Source organism: Podarcis cretensis, assembly GCF_951804945.1.
Source record: "Podarcis cretensis genome assembly, chromosome: 11".
In the NCBI taxonomy this organism is placed as follows: domain Eukaryota; kingdom Metazoa; phylum Chordata; class Lepidosauria; order Squamata; family Lacertidae; genus Podarcis; species Podarcis cretensis.
Genome location: NC_137180.1, coordinates 50,257,744 through 50,279,816, shown reverse-complemented (window position 1 = coordinate 50,279,816; position 22,073 = coordinate 50,257,744). Strand labels below are relative to the sequence as shown.

Here is a 22,073-nt window from a genome sequence, read left to right as displayed (position 1 = left end):
CAATATTACTTCGAATTGCTCACTTAAGATGCGATACCATGAACTACTTTGCGCATATCTGGGTACCTCTGTTTATGTCCTGACTCTTCCTGCCCCTTTAGGCTCCTGTACACCAAGATCTCAGGCTAACCGGCCTGATATCTACTGGGACAAAACAAGCACACTTCGATTCCAGGTATCAAATATTTCTTTGCTCTTGCCCTGCACAAAAGTAGAGAAACGGTGATGGCAATTTATCTGGAGGCAAGGTGTACCAGGAGGCTGTCGAGTAGAAAATCCAGCTCGATTTTCAGATGCGAGCTGACATCTGGGGGTTACAAGGGCGACTCCCCCCCCCCCCGCCCCCGTACTTGGCAGAGACTTTGCTGCAAAAGGTGAAGAGCTTGTGGTAAGAGTGAGATGGTTGTCTTTTGGCACGTCTTCCTTGTCAGCAGCACTCAGCAGACAGGGCAGTAGGCTCCAAGCACTTAAGACAGGCATCGTTTTAAGTGAAAGAGAGGAGCATTTGCCATAATTGAACATAACAGTTTGCAGAAGAAGATGTTATTCTAGTGCTATAAGGTTCTTTCTTTCTTTCTTTCTTTCTTTCTTTCTTTCTTTTTAAGAAAGGGATTCCCATGATACCCTGAAACTCAGGCGCTTACTGCACTGCAGTATTTTACCATTCTGTACTCATTTATTCAATCCCACCCCCTACCACCACCTCATATACATGCGCTTTGTTCTATCAAACACAAATAACAGAATCACCGCTTATAAGGACACAACAGAGTGCTTTATATCAGATCAGACTATTTGCTTAATATTGTCTGCTCTGACTGGCAAAAACAAATACAATACAGTAGTACCTCGGGTTAAGTACTTAATTCGTTCCGGAGGTCCGTTCTTAACTTGAAACTATTCTTAACCTGAAGCACCACTTTAGCTAATGGGGCCTCCTGCTCCAGCTGCGCCGCCAGAGCACGATTTCTGTTCCCATCCTGAAGCAAAGTTCTTAACCCGAGGTAATATTTCTGGGTTAGTGGAGTCTGTAACCTGAAGTATATGTAACCTGAAGTGTATGTAACCTGAAGCGTATGTAACCCGAGGTACCACTGTACGTACCTTGTTACACAGATGCAATAGTTACAACATATAGAGTGCAACAGGCTGAATGGTAATGTATGTAACAAATTTCTTTACTGGTTACAGTGGTGCCCCACAGGACGAATGCCTCGCAAGACGGAAAACCCGCTAGACGAAAGGGTTTTCTGTTTTGGAGGTGCTTCGCAAAACGAATTTCCTATGGGCTTGCTTCGCAAGACGAAAATGTCTTGCGAGTTCCTGCGGGGGTTTTTTCCTCCCCCCTTTTTCTAAGCCACTAAGCCGCTTATCAGCTGATCCTCTAAGCCGCTTAACAGCTGATCCGCTAAGCCGCTTAACAGCTGATCCGCTAAGCCACTAAGCTGCTTATCAGCTGATCTGCTAAACCGCTAAGCCGCTAATAGCGCTAATCCGCTAATCCGCTAATGGGCTTGCTTCGCAAGACGAAAAAACCGCAAGACGAAGAGACTCATGGAACGGATTTTTTTCGTCTTGCGAGGCACCACTGTACTTCCTAACATACGAATCAAGTTCAGGATGTACACCATATACATCCCTTAAGCAAGGTATATAACCTATTCAATTAAATCCAATGCAGATATATTTCTTCCTTTCTTAATACACTGGCAGCATCTCTCCAGCACCTCAAGCCAAGAAAGATCCATCACACAATCATAGGAGGCTGACCACCTTCACCCTTCATCGTTCCGCATCCTGATGAACCTACGCAAGTCAAACCAATGCAGGGCACTTCCTGAAGAAAGGTGTATCCAGAGCAAATCTTTCCTGGTGATTTAAGCAACAGAACTGCACACCTTCATTTATGAGTGTGGCTAAACCTTGGCAATGGCGCTACAAGTGGCACAGGCAATGGGAGTCTGCAACAGTCCTGCACTGAGCCATGAGAGGAGACCCAGACTATGTTATGGCAGACCTAAAGGCCTCCCAGGCTGTCGGTCTCCTCTCCAGCATGATGCTGCTGTCTGCTACTTGGCTCAGGAAACTAGAGGCAATACCGTACCAAGGTAATTCAGCAGTAGTGTGTAGCAGAGCCAACACAAAACACCATTGGCCACCGTTACCTTGGGGCAAGTTAAACACACACCTTACATTTAATAGTTGCAGTGGGTCAAGTAGAACTGCAGGCAACATTCTGAGCCTTAAGCAAAAAATCATGATCGATAGCAGATAATAGATAAAGAGAAGTAGACAGATAGATAGTAAATTGATAGATGCAAGTGTTCCTGTTTCCCACAAACCCTTGGAATCCCTTTCATTTTTGTTTCTCCCTCCATCAGCAATGGCTCCTTTGGTCTCCCCAGATGTGGTCACCTTCCTTCTTGTCGCTTGGTACTTCCACAAAGTGGTACCTTCCAGTTGTTTTGATCTACAACACCCATCAGCCCCAGCTGTTATGGCCAAAGTTAAAAATATCTACAGGACATCAGCTTGGGAAAGACTCTCTTCCCAAACTACTGCAGTTGCAGATGCCCACTGGTTGCCCTAAAATGCTTAACTTTAGGTAGATCATGCCCTATGGTATATACTTCTTCTTACATGTGACTTTCTTTTCCCTGAACAGGTCTTCTTTTTGGATATCATAAAGGGATCTAGCTAAAATTTGCATTTAAAAGAAACGTAAATCTCCATGTGTGTACACTACAAAAACAATTAAACTGTGTTCAAAGTGGCAAGAATTTCATTTTCTGTCTCATTATGTGTGAAAATGGGTTATCTGTGTTATATAACAGACCCCGAGTGAGAATAACATTTGTTAATTTCATGCTGCTCCCAGGAGTTATCTGCCTACGTCAGGAAACTGCATTGACCGTCAGAAATATACATCTATCTTTGGAACCCATCTACAGATTGAATTGCAAGTGCCTGTGATACAGCTGCTAAGAGGTTATGTCTGGCCAGGACTAAGCAGGAAAGCTTGAATCGCTCTTGGCTCAAGGCAGTGCCATTAAACCCCTTGATTTCATAAGCACCAAATTCCATCATTAATAAAACAAAAAGGAACGCTATTTGTTCTCCTGAGTAAACACACAGCCTGTGTGAAAAACATTCTGTTATCAGAAATTCAATACCTTTGGGCTTGAAAACTGCACACACACACACACACACACACACACAACATGCACAGTTATCTTAAATTTGAAGAAAACATTGTCAAAAACAATGTCAGTCTCCAAATTCTATTTGCTCTTTCACCTACGTATTGTTTTGTTTTCTGCTGCATCTTTGTTTTGTTACCTTATTATTTTGTAAGCTACTTTGAAAATGCCTTAACTTGTAAAGTGGGTTCATAATTTAAATGAATGAATAATTGAATTGGGGCTTTCTGGTGAAATGAGTTAGCGCTCAGCATCACAACATCATGAAAACTGTACTATACACTGCAGAGGAGGAAGGGCGAAATCAACAGGTTCCAATAACGGCCACATTCAGGAGCTCTCAGTAAGACAAGACATGAACAAATCCTGTGCTCCCACATGCGAGTGCTTTGCTCCTGCCATCATACAATCAAGGGGCAGAAAGGGAAGGAAATCCAGCTCCAACTGAGCTGCTCAGCCAAGCCGTGACCCCCATTTATGGGTAGCTGCCAGACCTGAATGAAGACTAGCCAGCCCAGGTCCACCAGCCAAGCCACACACTCTAGCCTGCCTGTGATTGGTCTATTCAAACGGGCAGGCTTCCCAGGGGCCCATGTGGCCATCAGAGGAAGGTGAAGAAGAAGAAGAGTTTGGATTTGATATCCCGCTTTATCACTACCCGAAGGAGTCTCAAAGCGGCTAACATTCTCCTTTCCCTTCCTCCCCAACAACAAACACTCTGTGAGGTGAGTGGAGCTGAGAGACTTCAGAGAAGTGTGACTGGCCCAAGGTCACCCAGCAGCTGCATGTGGAGGAGCGGGGAAGCGAACCCGGTTCACCAGATTACGAGTCTACCACTCTTAACCACTACACCACATTGGCTCTCCAATGGTCACGAGGGGCTGTATGACTGCCCAGAGCAGCTGGGCTGGGCTGGACCACAACTGCCAACTCACAGGATCATTTTTCTTATCCAAAATGATAAAACTATGGTTATCACCTTCTAATCAAGGCAGGTTATGAAGCTATGGTTTACAGCTGGCTTAATAACGGGTCTTCTTCAGAAGCTGCTAACCATTGTTTCCCAGCTTGGAGAGACACCTGGCTTGTGTGCTTGGCTGTACAAATGGAAGAGCGGAGCAGCTGCATGCAGAGGAATGAGACTTGTCTTGGCTTATTATGATGAGATGCAATAATCTGAATGTAGGACCAGAACTATCTTTAGCCAGAGTGGGGAGGTTGCCCAAGGTGGCAGAGAATGGGGGACAAGGAGCTGTGGAAAGATGGTGGAGGTGTATTATAACATGCAGCCTGCCCCGTGTGCTCAGCTTGCTGCCCTCAGGTATAGTGGTAGATGCTGCCCTATCACCAAGTTCAGAGGCAAACTGTAGTTGCCTGTGTGGCTGACTCTTGAACTTGCAGCAGGGGAGACGGCCATCTTGTTTTTCACCTCAGGCAGCAAATTTCTTGGAACTGCCCTTGCTGAATATGGCCGCTCTGTAATTCCCTCCAGCCCAGAAACAAGAAAGCCAGACAACAACAGCGCGCGCATATATATATATATATATATATATATATATATATAATCTTTGAAGTGAATGACTGTTATTAGACTTTAAGCCTCCAGGCCAGGCCTGTCTTCATTTTTACCTGAAAGTGCTTTAAAAAATAGTAAATGTGATTATTATGAAGCAAGCTGTTACCATAGAATTTAACAGGAATTGATTTTCTTTTTTTTTAATAAAAGAAGCAAATAAATGCAGAGGAAGGCCTGAGAAAGCTGGGATCACTGAGCATTACAGTATACATTCTTAAAGGCTTGCATTTATTGATTATTTTTACATTAATATATGTTCCTTTTAGTAGGAGCTGCACATTTTCAACCACAAACTAGCCTTAGGTATTTTCGCACCTAAAGTAAAAAAATTATGCTCCTGTTTTGGAGTTGCTGCTGTTGTTTTTAATAGGACACAAGAAAATAGAAACTGAAGGCAGAAAAAATTGTGCCCCCTCTGGAATCCCTGCGCAAAGAGACTGTTTTGTATGGACTGGTGCTGTGGGTTAAACCACAGAGCCTAGGACTTGCCGATCAGAAGGTCGGCGGTTCGCATCCCCATGACAGGGTGAGCTCCCATTGCTCGGTCCCTGCTCCTGCCAACCTAGCAGTTCAAAAGCATGTCAAAGTGCAAGTAGATAAATAGGTACCACTCCTGCGGGAAGGTAAACAGCATTTCCGTGAGCTGCTCTGGTTTGCCAGAAGTGGCTTAGTCATGCTGGCCACATGACCCAGAAGCTGTACGCCGGCTCCCTCGGCCAATAAAGCGAGATGAGCGCCACAACCCCAGAGTCAGTCACGACTGGACCTAATGGTCAGGGGTCCCTTTACTTTTACTTTATGGAGCTGTTTTACCAAGTATCAGACCACTGGTCCATCTACGTCCAGTCTACTCTGATGGACAGCAGCTCTCCACAGTCTCAGGTAGGACTGCTTCCCAGAATCCACTGTCTGAGATATTTCAACTCAGGGATGGGGAGCCTGTGGCTTTCCAGGTGTTTTGGCCTCTGATCCCCACCTGCTGGTCAAAGGAAAGTGGAGGTTGGACTTCAGTACCTCCTAAAGGCCCACAAGTTCTCCACACCTGCTTCAACTGGAACTACTGAAGATTGGACCTGGAGCCCATCACCTCCTGGCAAATAGAAGGGGAAGAAATGGAGGCAGTGAGAGATTTTACTTTCTTGGGCTCCATGATCATTGCAGATAGTGATAGCAGTCACGAAATTAAAAGATGCCTGCTTCTTGGGAGAAAAGCAATGACAAACCTAGACAGCTTCTTAAAAAGCAGAGACATCACCTTGCCAACAAAGGTCTGTATAGTTAAAGCTATGGTTTTCCCAGTAGTGATGTATGGAAGTGAGAGCTGGACCATAAAGAAGACTGATCGCCAAAGAATTGATGCTTTTGAATTATGGTGCTGGAAGAGACTCTTGAGAGTCCCATGGACTGCAAGAAGATGAAACCTCTCCATTCTGAAGGAAATCAGCCCTGAGTGCTCACTGGAAGGACAGATCCTGAAGCTGAGGCTCCAATACTTGGGCCACCTCATGAGAATAGAAGACTCCCTGGAAAAGACCCTGATGTTGGGAAAGATGGAGGGCACAAGGAGAAGGGGACGGCAGAGGACGAGATGGTTGGACAGTGTTGTCAAAGCTACCACTATGAGTCTGACCAAACTGCAGGAGGCAGTGGAAGACAGGAGTGCCTGGCGTGCTCTGGTCCATGGGCTCACGAAGAGTCGGACATGACTAAATGACTAAACAACATGGCATGGAAAGCATCGCTAATGAGGTAAGGGCCATCCCTTTCATGTTGCTGCTTCATGGTTAGGCTTTCCCTACCAGGTGCACAGGAAAGAGCTGTTCTCCTCCTTGCATATATGTAACAGAGGATGGCCTGCAGGCACATGGTGCCATTGTACTACTGAAGCTAAGGAGGCCTGGCCTTTTAAGCAACCTGGAAGGGAAGCCATCTGAGAGCCATATGTGAGCTGCTCTGCAGATCAAGAGCAGGATATTTCTATTTATCATAGAAGCAACTCTGCTTAACACAATGTCTGTAGTTTCCTCTAGGCTTGATTTCAGAACTAAGCTGGGAAACGTGGGTGTGAAATATCTTCACAGTTCATCGGGGGCACCAAAAATACAAACACCTAATAAGCCTGTAGTCTCCCAGTTGGTTCCCCATGGCGGGCAATTTCCTCACACGATAAAGAGGCAATGATCTGTGAAAGTGGATTAGGTGATAAATAATTGCGCCGTTTCAAATCTTCAGGTTAATCGGGTGCATCTGCAATTATCTGGTGAACTGTGTTCATGTGTGAATTCAGCCTTTAAATGGGTTTCTAAGACGTCCAGAATCAAACTGTCAGTCAGTCATTCCAGCATTTAGGAATAAGAAAATTAATCCATCACAGCCAAAATATCACAGTTTTGAATCCTTGGGGAAAGAAAATAGGATATTAAAGAACACACAAACCCGGCAAAGCTTCCATTTCTCTTTCTTCCCTTTTATTGATTCCCTATATTTTTCTAAAACTGGTGTTAAAATGAATTCCTTAATGCAACGGTGTACTATTTCAACACATTTTTGTAGATTGAACCCTGAGCACTAAACAATAGAAGGGGGCTTTGATCATAATACTTTATTGTTAAAATTACTACAAGCAAGTATAATGGCATGAGAGACCACTAGAAGAAGAAGAAGGAGGAGGAGGAGGAGGAGGAGGAGGGGAGGAGAAGAGGAGGAGGAGGAGAAGGAGGAGGAGGAGGAGGAGGAGAGTTTGGCTTTGATGAGGTGAGTGGAGCTGAGAGACTTCAAAGAAGTGTGACTAGCCCAAGGTCACCCAGCAGCTGCATGTGGAGGAGCGGGGAAGCGAACCCGATTTATCAGATTACGAGTCTACCGCTCTTAACCACTACATCACACTAGAACAACTGGCAAAGTCTCCACTGTCAAATCTCTGGGCAATCCCCCATCAACAAAGAGTAAGGGCCAATTCACACAATACATTCTTAGGTGCGTACTTAAGACAACTGAAGTGAACAACCTATAAAAGTAAGGTGTGAATATAGTGAGCATGCATCATTCAAGTACACTCAGAAGCAAGTGGCACAGATTGGGTGTTTTCGTACTCTTCTATCCTTGCAGACATCATGTGAGCAGCTTGGTTCTTTCAAGCAAGTGGAAGGTGACTTCATTAGGGAAGGCTGACTCACATTTTAAGATCCCACTTCATAGAATCATAGAATGGTGGAACTGGAAGGGACCCTGAGGAATATGCAGGTGTCCCATACGGGGATCGAAAACTACATCCATTGCATTATCAGCACCACACTCTAATCAAGCTATCCAGGCATTCAAGAAAGAGGCAGTGAAGTTGTCTTTTGCAGGTGGGGGTCAATGGCAGTTCATATTTCCTCTCACACCACAGAGCCAAGAAAAAAATTCAAGGTGGGGTAGGAAGGTAGTTAAAGTACCATAAAATAAATAAATTATGGAGCCAATGTGTTGAACCAAGTGCTGAGCCAAGATTCAGCCCGGGACTTCAGAGAGCTGAGTTTGACTCCCACGCAGCCACAAAGTCCTCCTGGTAACCTTGGGCCAATCACGGTATCTCCCAGGGCCAAAGAGAGGGTTAAAAAAAGGAAGGGAGAACTCCCCGAGCAACCTGGAGGATACAAATGATATTCTAAAGATCAGAGATGGGGACGCCCTATAGGCATTGTTGGATTCCAACTCCAATGAGCCCACATGGCATGATCTGGGGTGGTGGGAGTTGTTGTCCAACAACTGCAGAGCCACTGGTCACCCACATCCTTGATGTCAATATTCAAGTGTGTTTATCTCTCTTTAGTATACTTCACAGAATCCAGGGCTTAGGATTTAACATTAAGAAAGGTTTCAGGACCAAGATGTTGTATGAGCCTGGGGGGGGGGGTTCTTTTTTTTAAAAAAAAAGGTCAATCCAGCTGGTGGTGTTTCCAAATGACTCTTAAAAACAAAGGGTGATTGCATTAGTTCAGGTGCTTGCAATGGCTTGATAGAATGTTTAAAGACTTTGCCAAGGAAATTATGTCAGCAGCTAGGCTGCTGATATAGATAGTTCCCTGGAGCTCATTTCTGTTCGCAGGCAGCAATAACACCGAGTTTTTCAGCTCATCATCTGCAAGGCCTATTTCGTGCCTCTGCATTCGGCAGCCCTTTAATCATCGAGACTCGCCAAGCTTCATGTCCCCAGCAGGTTCCCCCTCTCCTGTTATGCATGGAAAACCAATAAACTCCGCTTGCTTTCATTGAGGGAACGAAATAGTGGGGGAAACAGTTTGAAGTCAGAACTCCAATAAAAAACCGGGCAGGTCCAGATAGCTCTAATTGAGGGAATGTGGAGCAACTACATCAGTATTTCTGATCTCTACAAGGTAGAGGCGTAGGGGACTGCAGCCTATGCTGACCCCCTGACCTGTAGGAAAGGGGTGTGGGCTGGGCAGGGTCCCAGGGACCAAAAAAGAGAGGCACAGATGACTGCATATGGCCTCTAGGCTTGAAGTTCCCCATCGCTGCTTTCACATGCCTTCACATGGGGTGGTTGTTGTTGCTGGGATACCGATTCCTTGCAAAGGGCTGCATAAATTTCAGCCAGGGACCACACTTGGCCTCAGGTTGCCCACCTTCTGAAGTTAATGTCTAGTTACGGCTCAGGACTGCAATGCCTCAAGGACCGCCTCTCTCCATATGAAACTACCTGGACCCTCTGAGGGTGAAAAGTCCATGAAAAGTCCGGAGGATGGCCACACAAGTAGGGGCATTTTCTGCAGTGGCTCTCTGCTTGTGGAATGCTGTTGCCTTCATTATACATATTTTAAAGGTAAAGGTAAAGGTACCCCTGCCCGTACAGGCCAGTCGCGACCTACTCTAGGGTTGCGTGCTCATCTCGCTCAAGAGGCCGGGAGCCGGCGCTGTCCGGAGACACTTCCGGGTCACGTGGCCAGCGTGACGAAGCTGCAACTGGCGAGCCAGCAGCCAACATGGAAACACCGTTTACCTTCCCGCTATAAAGCGGTACCTATTTATCTACTAGCACTTTGAAGTGCTTTCGAACTGCTAGGTGGGCAGGAGCTGGGACCGAACGACGGGAGCTCACCCACCGCAGGGATTCGAACCGCCGACCTTACGATCAGCAAGTCCTAGGCACTGAGGTTTTACCCACAGCGCCACCCGCGTCCCGAGTATACATATTTTAGGTGACAGGAAAAGGCTTTCCTCTTTAACTAAGCCTTTGGATGGTTAACATCCAATACCCTTTTAAATATGTTGTGGGCGGGGGATTTATTGGTTTGTTATTGTTCTTATTTTTATTATGTATGTTGTGTTTTCTTTATACTGTCATACCTTGGTTCTCGAACACCTTGTGACTCGAACATTTTGGCTCCCAAACGCTGCAAACCCAGAAGCAAGTGTTCCAGTTTGTGAACTTTTCTTGGAAGCCGAATGTCTGACATGGCTTCCGATTGAGTGCAGGAAGCTCCTGCAGCCAACTGGAAGCTGCCCCTTGGTTTTCGAAAGTCAAATGGACTTCCGGAACGGATTCTGTTCAAGAACCAAGGTACGGCTGTACTGTAATTTCATGCTGTGAAGCGCCCTGAGATCTACAGGTATATGGTGGTATACACATATAATAATAATAATAATAATAATAATAATAATAATAATAATAGAAGAGACAGAAGGGAAGAAGGTCACAACGTAAGCTTTGTGCTCTGTAGACAATCTACCTGAACAATAATTCCAATGGAAACTGCTTTGTTATTGAACCACCTATGCTTCTGGTTGGTTTGTTTCAATTAAGGCGACACTAGCAGCAATAAAAATGGGGAATTAAAAAATTCTTTACCTGCAGCGACAGTTCACTTGAGGTTAGGTCTAGAATCCCTCCGTCTGAAAGGCGGGAGCGGTATTGCCCTGCTGGAAACGGTGAGTCAGCTTTTTGAAGTCGCTCCTCCAGTTTGCTTTCTGTGCTGGATGCCTCGGGGTGCAACCCATCCATTTCCATAAGGGTGCAATGTCCGTTTCCCTGCTCAGTCCTGGAGTTGCCTTTGCCGCTTTTGTTGCCTTTGCTTTCCTTGCCCCCAGGAGGAGTTCTGGTGATGACGCCAAACTTTCTAGTCCTTTTGCCATTTTGGGCTGTCTTCCCGCTGGGCTCCGAGGTCGGCCGGGCTTTGGGTTCGTTGCTGCTGCTGTTGCTGTTGTTGCCGTTTGACGGAGGAAGAGGGGCCTTGCGCTTGATGCGACGCAACATGATCAGGTAGATGAAGCCGCCATTCCAGCACTGGTCAGCAAGGTAGCTGCAAGAAATGAAGGAGATGCACGCATTAAAAACACCCCGTTGCAAAATGCTGTGTGTTAAGCTCTCATCAAAGTCCTTTATGTTGGAGGGAATGTCAACAGAGGTTCATATTTCCTTATGTGGTGAGAATGTAAGCCTGGGCAATTATTTTGGGAAATGGTCTTTGAAGAAGTCTCTTCTGTTACAAGACAAGATGATACAACCTGACCCAAGGCCTGCTTTATTAAATCTGTTTATAGATGACCATAATAATTTACTGCTTAAGGACCAACTAACCCTTTCCACATCTGCAGCTAAAAATATATTTACACAATATTGGAAAACAGCTATTAACATACGTACCGTAATGTTCTATGGCAGGCATAGGCAAACTCCGGCCCTCCAGATGTTTGAGACTACAATTCCCATCATCCCTAGCTAACAGGACAAGGATGATGGGAATTGTAGTCCCAAACATCCGGAGTTGGCCTATGCCTGTTCTATGGCATTGGGTGAGAAGCTCTATGGTCATGGAATGTAAATCTGATGGAAAGACAAAAATCATTGGACTCAAACTAAGGGTGCTGGGAGTTAGGCTTACAGCAAGCCTTGGAAAACTAACGCTGCAGCGCTTTTTGAAGACAGCACAATGAAGCTTGTATATTAAATCTCACCTCCAGTCATTAGATGCCCGGGTGCCAATTGGTTTATAATGATGCTTTTCTGTCTTATCGCCTCAGCTGCTTCGTCAATAAAATGAGATAGTAATAATACAGGCCTATTTTACAGGGTTGTTATAAGGTTTGCAAAGCTAATGTTTGTGAAGCACTTTGAGCTCTTAGGGAAAGTGTTGTGCAAAATCTAAATATAATTTCTAAACAAAAAAATTCCTTCCAGTAGCACCTTAAAGACCAACTAAGTCAGTTCTTGGTATGAGCTTTCGTGTGCATGCACACTTCTTCAGATACCTGAAGAATATTGGTATCTGAAGAAGTGTGCATGCACACGAAAGCTCATACCAAGAACTGACTTAGTTGGTCTTTAAGGTGCTACTGGAAGGAATTTTTTTGTTTTGACTATGGCAGACCAACACGGCTACCTATCTGTAACTGGAACTATAATTTCTAAGACTTATTTGCCTAATTGGGGAAGTAGGTTCCTATAACGGGGCTTATCTGCTCAGAGAACCTGAGGCTTGTGTAAAACGTTGAATTCTCTGGCTACCTGTAGACTCCCCAGTCTGCACATTCCATTTGCTCAGCCCATGGTAATCCAGGTTTTAAGAGTTCTGTGAATAACATCAGAGACGTGCTCCTGCATGCAATCAATTTCTCTGAAAGATTTAAACATGTTGACACTACGGAACAAATGAGAACCCCTGAACAGCATTAAGTAGGACCAAAGCTGTATCACTTCAGGCAAAGAAAATCCCAGCAGATCTTAACAGGCAGGAGGAAGCCAAGGTGTTGAAAGAGAATGGGTGGTATGGCCCTTGTGAAGAGCCTAAGCACCAGGCATGGGGAACTACAACTCCCATCAGCCTCAGCAAGCATGGTCAAGGCTGATAGGAGTTGTAGTTCAACAATATGGAGAATCCATAGTTTCCCACCCCTGCTAGTTGCAGTGCTAAAGCAATAGGAACATGCAAAGCTGTGTTCCAGGCCCCATCTGCGTTATATATTTAAAGCAGTACCATATCACTTTAAATAGTTACGACTTCACCCAAAGAATCCTGGGAACTGTAGTGCTGAAAGTTGTTAGGAGGCCTCCTATTCTGCTGATAGAACTTAAGTTCCCAGAGTTCCCTGGGAAGAGGGATTGATTGTTCCCACTTGAGAAATTGAAACTTGTAACTTTATACATCCAAAGCAGGCATTCCAGCCCAGAACTATGGTTCCTCCACTAAAATGACGTTTGTTTGTTTTTCTTACAAATCAAGCCATATATAAAATCTATCTATCTATCTATCTATCTATCTATCTATCATCTATCTAATTTCTATACTGCCCTGCACCTGAGGATCACAGGGCAGTTTAGAATATAAAAATACATAAGACAGCTACAAGCAAAAAACAATGCTCCCCCCTCAAAAAAAACATACAGTTAAATAGACCATAAGGTAAAGGTTCATTAGGTCCAGTCGTGGCCAACGCTGGGGTTGCGGCGCTCATCTCGCTTTATTGGCCGAGGGAGCCGGCATACAGCTTCTGGGTCATGTGGCCAGCAAGACTAAGCCGCTTCTGGCGAACCAGAGCAGCACACAGAAACGCCGTTTACCTTCCCGTCGGAGCGGTACCTATTTATCTACTTGTACTTTGACGTGCTTTCGAACTGCTAGGTTGGCAGGAGCAGGGACCGAGCAACGGGAACTCACCCCGTCGCGGGGATTCAAACCGCCGACCTTCTGATCGGCAAGTCCTAGGCTCTGTGGTTTAACCCACAGTGCCACCCACATCCAATAGACCATAGATTGTTTAATTAGCCAAAAGCCTGGGAGAAGAGGAACGATTTTGCCTGGCACCAAAAGATATGCAATGAAGGTGCCAGGCAAGTCTCCCTGGGGAGAGCGTTCCACAAGCGGGGCGCCACTGCAGAAAAGACCCAGTCTTGTGCAACCACCCTGAGAGCAACATCACTCTGCTCACCTGAAATCCCCAGCAACCTGCATTCTGAGACACCCAGCCTGCAGCGGCGCAGGTGAAACCCCATTGTGACTATTATGCTCCAGGAGAAGGATGCTTCTCCACACTGCTTTCAGGTGCCCCTTCGCATCCCATTGACTTTTCCCGCCTAGTCGGGGCAAGAGACGGAGTTCCACGGACCCAACTCTCAGCGCAGCGGCTGAGACTGGATGCCGCAGCGTCATGCAAACAGCGGCTGGATTCAATCAAGTCTCTGTTCCGTTCTGGCAGCCAGGAAGCCAAACAGGACCCCAAACCCCACTTTTGGCAGCTTGTAAAGAGCTTGAAACCAGCCAAGCTTTCAGTGAATCTGGCCTCAGAGTATTCAGAGGGTTTTGTGTTTTATTTTTCAATGTTTGAAATCCAAATACCATAAGGATTTCAGTTGGGGTTATACGGGAATTTGCTACGCGGTTCACTCTGTATATGTTCCTCTCATTATTAACTTGGAAGCCCCGGGCTCTCATGGAAAGCTATTTATTTTTCAGTGCTGCTTTCATATTTCAAGGCGGGCTTTTGTTTTGTTTTGTTTTTGGGGGTGGGGAAGAAATGAAATATTATTGCTAACCAGATTTCAGTTGAGCTGAGATATTGAAAACAGAAACTGCAATCACTGCTGTAGAACTGGAATATTCACTTCAGTTGGCGATGGGTGGATTCAATTAAAATCCTTGACATTAAGAAGCTGGTAACTGATTCCACTTAACCAACCAGTTCTTAGTACTTCTGAGTCACTATGCTAAATCATTATACCACAGACTCTCTCGCATTTCTGCAGTTGGTCTCATTAGTACAGTATTTCAACAGTACTCAGGTGGTTCTCTGAATGTAGCTGCGATGGGATTGGGCACATGTAGCCTTCAGCCCCATCCCAAAGAGAGAGGGGAAACCCCAAGCCAACCAATGAGGGCTTAGCATGCTCAGTGTCATGGACGGGTTGGCTGTAGAGGAATGGTGGGAGGAACCTGCTGGGGAACCCCCAGGGGAAGAAGGCTCAGTGCCCAGGGATTGGTGGTGGGACAACAAAGAGGGCAATGAGGGAGAAGACTGGGGAGAGGAATTGTTGGAAGCTGAAGAGGTAACAAGACTTAGTGAGCTGGGAGAGTCTGTGGCAGAGAGAAGTCTGGAAGCAGGGGAAACAGCTGAAGCAGGAGAGGAGGGATGGCAAGAGGCAGAGATGAATCCATCCTACTCCCTTGACCTCTAATTTGGAACTACTCTGGGACTAAACTTGTCCATGTAGCATCACACCATATAGATGGATTTATATCTTTCACCCCAGCCCTAAGATAGGCCATGAGAAGCCCTGGACTGGATGAAAGTAAGCACATAGATAGTCGTGTGTGTGTGTGTGTGTGTGTGTGTGTGTGTGTGTGTGTGTTGATTATAGGTTGGAGGGACAGTTCCCCTGCTTGCCCTAATGCACTTGTGTCTGCTAGTCTTTTCACACACAAATCCATTTCTGGTTTCTGTTGTCCCCGCCCCCATCTTTCTTCAGTTTAATTTGAGGGGGGGACTCATTGGTCTTGTCAAACAACTGGGACCTCGGTGATCTACTGTGATCACCCAGAGTTCAACCGGTCTACCTTTCACCTACCTCTCCCTTAAGGGGGCTGTGGACAGCCCAGATCACCTCCTCACCATGACATCATCAGTAATGGCCCTTGAGCTTGAACAAAGCATACAGATGGTGCCCTGTGACTGCAAGGAGAGTCATACTCTGAGCTCATCCTTCATCCCACTATTAGTAAGCACATTAGCTCTGTCATATTTCAGGTAAGGCAGGATAATCGGCCTGAGTGGTATTCTGCTGCTTCTTCTGCACAGCTCCAAACCACATCAGATGCAGCAAATGCAGAGTTCACATCCAGCACCCTCTGGCTGGGCTTTAGGGAGGCAACATGACCATATTTGAGGCTCTGCTACCCAGAGCGTTTCTGTATTGTGGTATCCTAGGAGAGCTATGCAAGCTATCTAATTCATGGTGCAACATGAAGCAACTGGCTTGGAATAGCATGGAGTATTTGACAGCCATGTATGGCGCTGACTGGAAACACAGATCAAACATGATATTCAAACTCTGCATTTACTGAAGTATCCCTGCAGGGAGGGAGAGCGGGCCCTGAGCTCAGTTCCAAAAACAGCACTGCCCACCCCCTTGGAAGCTGTCCTTATATGCATCCAACACCATCCCTTGGCTGATACAATCTACACGCACTTTCGTCGAAAGTAGGGTGGTCAAACAAGAAAAAAAATTATGGGTGTTTGATGACACCCATCCTTCCCCTGTAGGTGTTTTGCAAAGGGTGGAGGGAGGGACATAATGGCAGACCCAAGTAATTTTGCCCCAAAGAACTGTAAAAATAAAATGGCAGGCATGTAATTAATTCTCCGGTGTCCCTTCACACCGCTTGTGTCATAGGGCTTGCGTTTCAATCCCATGCACCAGGTCCCATCAAAACTTCAGTGACACATTGGGCTAGAATGTGCTTCGCAAAGCAATTATTGTACAGTACAACGCAAGGCTATTACTGCCTCTCCTCCATTCCACCCCTGGATCCCTTAGGACATCAGGCAGCTGAGTCCCCTCAATATTCAGGGGTCATTCGGCTCCACCCCGGCTCCTTGCGGCGTTGTGCAATTTCAGAGTGTCATATGGCATCATGTGCGTGATGTCAGGGCATTGTATGACATCACGCAGCATCAACACAGGCCCCCTCAATCCTCTTAAGAAGATGGCACCTCTGCCTTAGTGCAATTTTATAGGCTATGGAGGATTGAAATAAATGCACTGACATGTGCAATCAGAAAGGGAGGTTTCTGTTATGGTACATCAGACTATTTGTACCATTCCCTTTATTAATGATGCTCCTGCTATGAATGTTGTTGGTTATGCAGCCAGAACGGCACTGCCTGTGCACAAGATGGAGGAATCAACAGGCTCAGCGGAATCACCCAGTTTGCAGAAGTAAAGAAATAAAACGTTTTGGGAACTCCCCAAATCAGCATGAAGTAGACAGAATGCTGATAAATTCCTCTTGCATCATCAAAAGAAGGAACAGATGTGCGTAAAATTTATATGCATACGTAGAAACTAACAAATGATTGCTATAATTTAAATAGAAATACAATATAACTCACCTCTCCCTGCTTATGATTCTGTAACTTTAACCTGCATTCAGAACAGAGAGTCATTCAAAGGACTCCTTCAAACAGAGGACTCCCCTCCATAAAATCAGTCACAGGCCCACCCTATCAAGGAGATATTTTTCAGCAGAGAGAGTCAGCCTTGGTAAGCAAGATCCTCATCTCACTGATCAGTCACACTCCATGGCATCTTCAACTCAACTCTTAGCTAAGGCGTCCATTGTGATGGTAGCGCACAGTTTGGTTTATTAATGAGGACATCTGTCTCCCACCCATGGCACTACAGTTAACATAAGGCCTCTGAAGATCAAGCCCTGAAAGGAAGATCTCATCAGACAAACTGGGACATATTCAGAAGGCAAAAAAGTTATATTAAGCTCCCGTTTGGGGGCATTGTGCCACAACGCGAACATCAATCAGTTCGACTCAGCCAACCCTCCCCGTTCCCTTGAAAAAATCACTGCACAGTCCAGACTGCCACTGTCGCACATCTCTCAGCTGTACTCATTTAATTGAAGGCTTTCAGGGTGGCTTCAAAGAGTAATTTTAGTTGTCAGGCAGCTAAGTGGTTTAATTAGTCATTTAATGTAATAAATTCTTGCCTCCTCTTTCAGTTGCCATAAGGCTGGAAACTAGAAAAAGGTATCACAAACCTGTAAACTGCACTCCACACCCCTTCAATTAAAACAACCACATCTCCACAGCAGACACTGATCTACTCTGCAAACCCCAAATAAGTTTTTGATTTGAAACGCCCCCACCCGCATCAAGCTATGGAAAAGGCGGTTCCGAGACTTCACCGAGAATTGAAGAATCCTAGCCCCTCAGGTAATTCCAATTCCCATGTCTCTACATCTTCTCAGAGAGAGAAATTGTAAAAGCTGCTGAAAGTTAGCTGTAGTAAGGGGCCAACTAGATGGGGCCTGGGAGACTAATTAAAATGTAATAATTAGCAGCCCTGTGCAGCTGTCAGAAAGATCAGGGAAGTGGCACTTTGGGCAAGGACGATCAACCCCTTTCTTCCCTTGCCCTCTCCCCCGTCTAAGTGACCCCCAACTCGCTTATAAAAGAAAAGGAGGGGGGGAGATGTGTGCCTTCTTCCACAGTGCTTTCAATTGAGGATCTCATCCAGTCTGCAATTTAGAGAAGGCACAGGAGCATACAATATTTCTCTTCCCTCTCTCTTGCCCTGTTTCGATCACATTTGTGCATGCCTTTCAGGATGCAGGGCCAGCCCGAGCATTAGGCAGAGTGAGGCGGCTGCCTAAAGTGGCTACAAAATGCTGGAAGATAGAACCATGTGAGTGACGTGACCTGTTCTGTGCCCCCCCTCTAAACTAGCCCCAGTCCTTAAGTGAAGGACTGGGTAGAAGTAGGAGTCATCTGCCAGTTCGGTTAGCTTCAGGACATGAATGAGAGGGGATGACCTCTGCCTCAGGCAGCAAAATGAATTGGGCAGGCCCTGAATTGGTTTATCATACACCACCAAATAACTGTAACTGTGAACCAGCTGAATGGAGCTGTGTACAAGGTAGCCATGCCAAAGCCATACACCCTTTCACTTTTTAAAAAGAACCACCTTAAGGGGATTACTTTGCATAGCCTCACAGCATTAGTACAGAACATGGAATGAGAAACTTTGGCTCTTTAGTTATTTCTGGGCTACAGCTCCCATCAGCTCCAGCCAGCACAGCCCATGATCAGAGATGATGGGAGCTGTAGTCCCAGGTTCCCCACCCTTGTTAGAGAGTATGCAGCAATAGGGACACAGGAGAACAGCACGGTGTTCTGCAAGGCTGGGGTTTGGTGTTATGTGGCAGAACATAACTACAGCAAGCATGGACAGTATCTTTCCTGGCAGCTGGGTGAGAGAAGGAGAAACTCATGTCTGTCTCCAAAAGGTATTTTGTGGGTGACAAATCTGCTAACATTTCTCCTTCCCATTGTTTCCTCCGATTTCTCACGGCAAAGAGGTTACGCCACATCCCTGAAATCTGCAACACTCCAATAGCTTAAAGGGTTTCATGGCACCTCCAAGACTAGCAACCGTATTGCGCCATGAGCTTTCATTAAATAGTCAGAGTACATTTCATCAGGTACACAAGGAAGTGGGTTCTAATCCGTGAAAGCTTAGGCTACAATAAAACTGTTAAGCCTCAAAGGTGTCACAGAACTCCTTGTTGTTCTTGCCACAATAGGCTAAAACAGCTGCTCCTCTGGAACTTGTCTGTGGCTGTGAAGTAAGTTCCCATTACCCACCATGTTTTTACTCTCAACTTCCAATTTCTTTTCACATTTAGAGAAGAGTAGTGGAGAACAAAAGATACAGGCTTGTTCCATCATGTTATATTGACCGCAATGAACACACAACCCGATATTTCGCAAGCGACTCCTCCAAGCTTAAAACTCTAGAGGCATTTTGGCTAGTAGTCACTCTCAGATGCGGTATGCCAGTTTCTGGAGACCACAGAAGGAGAGAGGGCTGTTGTGTTCAGGCCCTGTTTGTGGGCTTGCCATGGACATCTGGTTGACCACTGTGAGAACAAGATGCTATACTAGATAGGCCTCTGGGTTGATCCAGCAAGGCTCTTCTAATGTTCTTATCTCCTTATGTTTTCAGGTGATGAGTCAAGCTGCTTCTAGGATCAGGTGCATTGCTGTTCTGGGGAAAGTAGAAGCCCTGGTCCCTAGATCTCCTGCTCTTTCTACAGACGTATTTAACATTATTAAAAAAGATTTTGCTTACAGGGCAGCTGGGCAAAGTGAAGTGCCGTATTTGTCACTCCATAAGATGCACTTTTTTCCTCCTAAAAAGTAAGGGGAAATGTCTGTGCGTCTTATGGAGCGAATGTGTGGTTGATCGCTGGCTCCCTTTCCGGCGCCGCCCCCTTGCCCAGGCCTTCATGGTTGAATGTTTTGCAGGCAGAGGCTGTTTGTTTCCCCAGTGACATGTGACTGGCTGATTAGATTATCTGGCTGGAAACCACAGAAACAGCTCCCTTTCCTTTCCAAAAGAAGCTGCAGAACCCCATAAAAACAGGATTTCCCCCCTTTGCAAAGTAAGCTCAACAACTTTGAGCTGATCCTCAAAAAAGGGGGCTTTTCCCCTTTGCAAAAGAAGCTGCACAACTTTGAGCTGATCCTCAAAAAACCGGGGGCTTTTCCCCTTTGCAAAAGAAGCTGCACAACTGTGAGCTGATTCCCCCCCCCCAAACGGGGCTTTCCCCCTTTCCTCCTCTAAAAACTAGGTGCGTCTTATGGAGCGAAAAACACGGTACATGCAAGACCCAAACTGATCTCCACCTTAATTTGACCAGAGACACACAAATGTATTGGATTCAAAAAAAAATCTTGCCATGACCCCACAGAGCCAAAGCACCCACCAACTTAATTTGACCAGAAGAAAAGTTAATGTACCAGCTCCACTAAATCCTCTTAGTACCCCCATAGCACGAGCCATAAATTTTATTTTGTTTTGCTTTCTTCTCTGAAAGTTGACCTTAATTTGCATCAGATATGCATGTGTTCAGATATGCAAATCAAATGCAAAATCTGGGTCTGTGCCTCAAGCCTTTTATGTACCTGCCCAGGGCCCAGTCCCACAACCCCTTTTGGCAACCAGGGTTTTCAGTGACATACAGCAAATGTGGACCGCAGAACATGCAAGCAGCGGTCAAGGTCACCACAGGATGACTAAAAAAAAAAATGCCCGCCACAGGTTGTGAGGTTACCTCAAGCACTGAGGTCACTGTTAAGTGGGCAAGCTGGAGTGTGTGCTTTGATCATCCTGGCTACAACACAGTTGGCAGCAGTCTGCATAAATCCCCAAAGATCTAATTCTGCCCTGAAAAGGCCCCAAGATAAAAAATGCTGTAGACTGAAAAATGCTGGACCAATAACTAAAAATAGCTACTACCCACACCACACCACCCCTGCAATTGTTTGCACAGGTTTAAATTTGCACTGGGATGCAAAGGAGACATAGAGAAGGTGCCCTTCTTATTGCTTCTAACTGTTGCCAAAGGACAAAAGCAATGGAAGGGAAAACAACCAACAAACAGAGGAGCATCGGTCTGTTAAGCATCACGCTATCTCGTTTCTGCCACACAGGCTGAGTGCTAATTGATGCTTGTCGCTGGCTGTAAATCAACATGCCTGCTTCGCTGGAACCCCTTTTCGATTTCCAAATTGGAGCCGAAGGATGTTTACTTATAACGACATTTCGGCAATTAATTCAATCTGTCAATTTCTGTTTCGTAGAGTTTGCAAGGACTCGGCAAAGCAGGCAACACCTGTTTCCACAGATAATACAGGCACGCTCCAAAAGACAAATCAGCAGCTAATACTTTAGCCTCTGCAATAATTACTTTTAATGAATGAGTCATAGTACAGAGCAGGAGACAAACACTGCTCCTGCTTAGCCATGCAGGCTAGGCGCCTTCCAACATCTACAAAGGAGGACGTTAATGTTGCGTTTCCAAAACAGAAACCCTAATAAGCCTTTGTTAAGGAACGCTGGGTGTCTCGCAAATCACTCCCAAGATCATAACCATACAATCAGCTCAAAGCATGCTGCTGCCACTCGCTGCCCTTGCAGGATAGTCCTGGAAGTCCCAATTCAAGGATAATAATCCGGTTCACATGTAACAGATGAAGAAGGTAGCCTTGCTACAACCTTGGGGAGGACAGCTTCATAGTGTATCAGTGGTTTGTAGCTACAAAAACTAAGTAGAATCCTATGTCCAAAAGGAAGATATCACTGGATACTGGATGCTGGAGACAGACGATAGGGGAAGGTCTTGATAACATCATAAACTTTCTAGAGGCAACTAGAAACTCTATGATAATACACAGCTATAAGGTTTTGCAGCAACACCATACTGCAAAGAAGTGGGTAATCAGCAGTTTGAAAAATCAAGGATATTGCAGGCTAACTAGCCTCATATAAGCAACATGCTGAAGTTTAGATTATGCATGCAGGGGTTAATACCATAGAGTAAGCTGTCCTGCCAGGCTTAGCTATGTCCAGTTCTCCTCACCTTGGGATAAACTAGGTAATCAAGACTTTATTCTTTTCTAGTTTATATGTGAGCTTTGGTGTGTGTGAGCAGCTCTGAGCTGCTCTTTCCAGCCACATGGCTCTCACAAGCCATTCTTGAGTTGCTATACCAATAATTTAGGAACTG

The 22,073-nt window shown here is 45.6% G+C and overlaps 1 protein-coding gene across 4 annotated transcripts in view; it reads right to left on the bottom strand.

Annotated features, from left to right (window-relative positions):
* PDZD2 (PDZ domain containing 2) overlaps positions 1–22,073 on the bottom strand; it is a 251,641-nt gene that overhangs the window by 74,452 nt on the left and 155,116 nt on the right. For all 4 annotated transcript variants that reach the window (XM_079994649.1, XM_079994650.1, XM_079994652.1 and 1 more), the window contains one exon: positions 10,628–11,078. In XM_079994649.1, the coding sequence (XP_079850775.1) occupies positions 10,628–11,078 (451 nt within the window). The remainder of the gene's footprint in view (positions 1–10,627; positions 11,079–22,073) is intronic.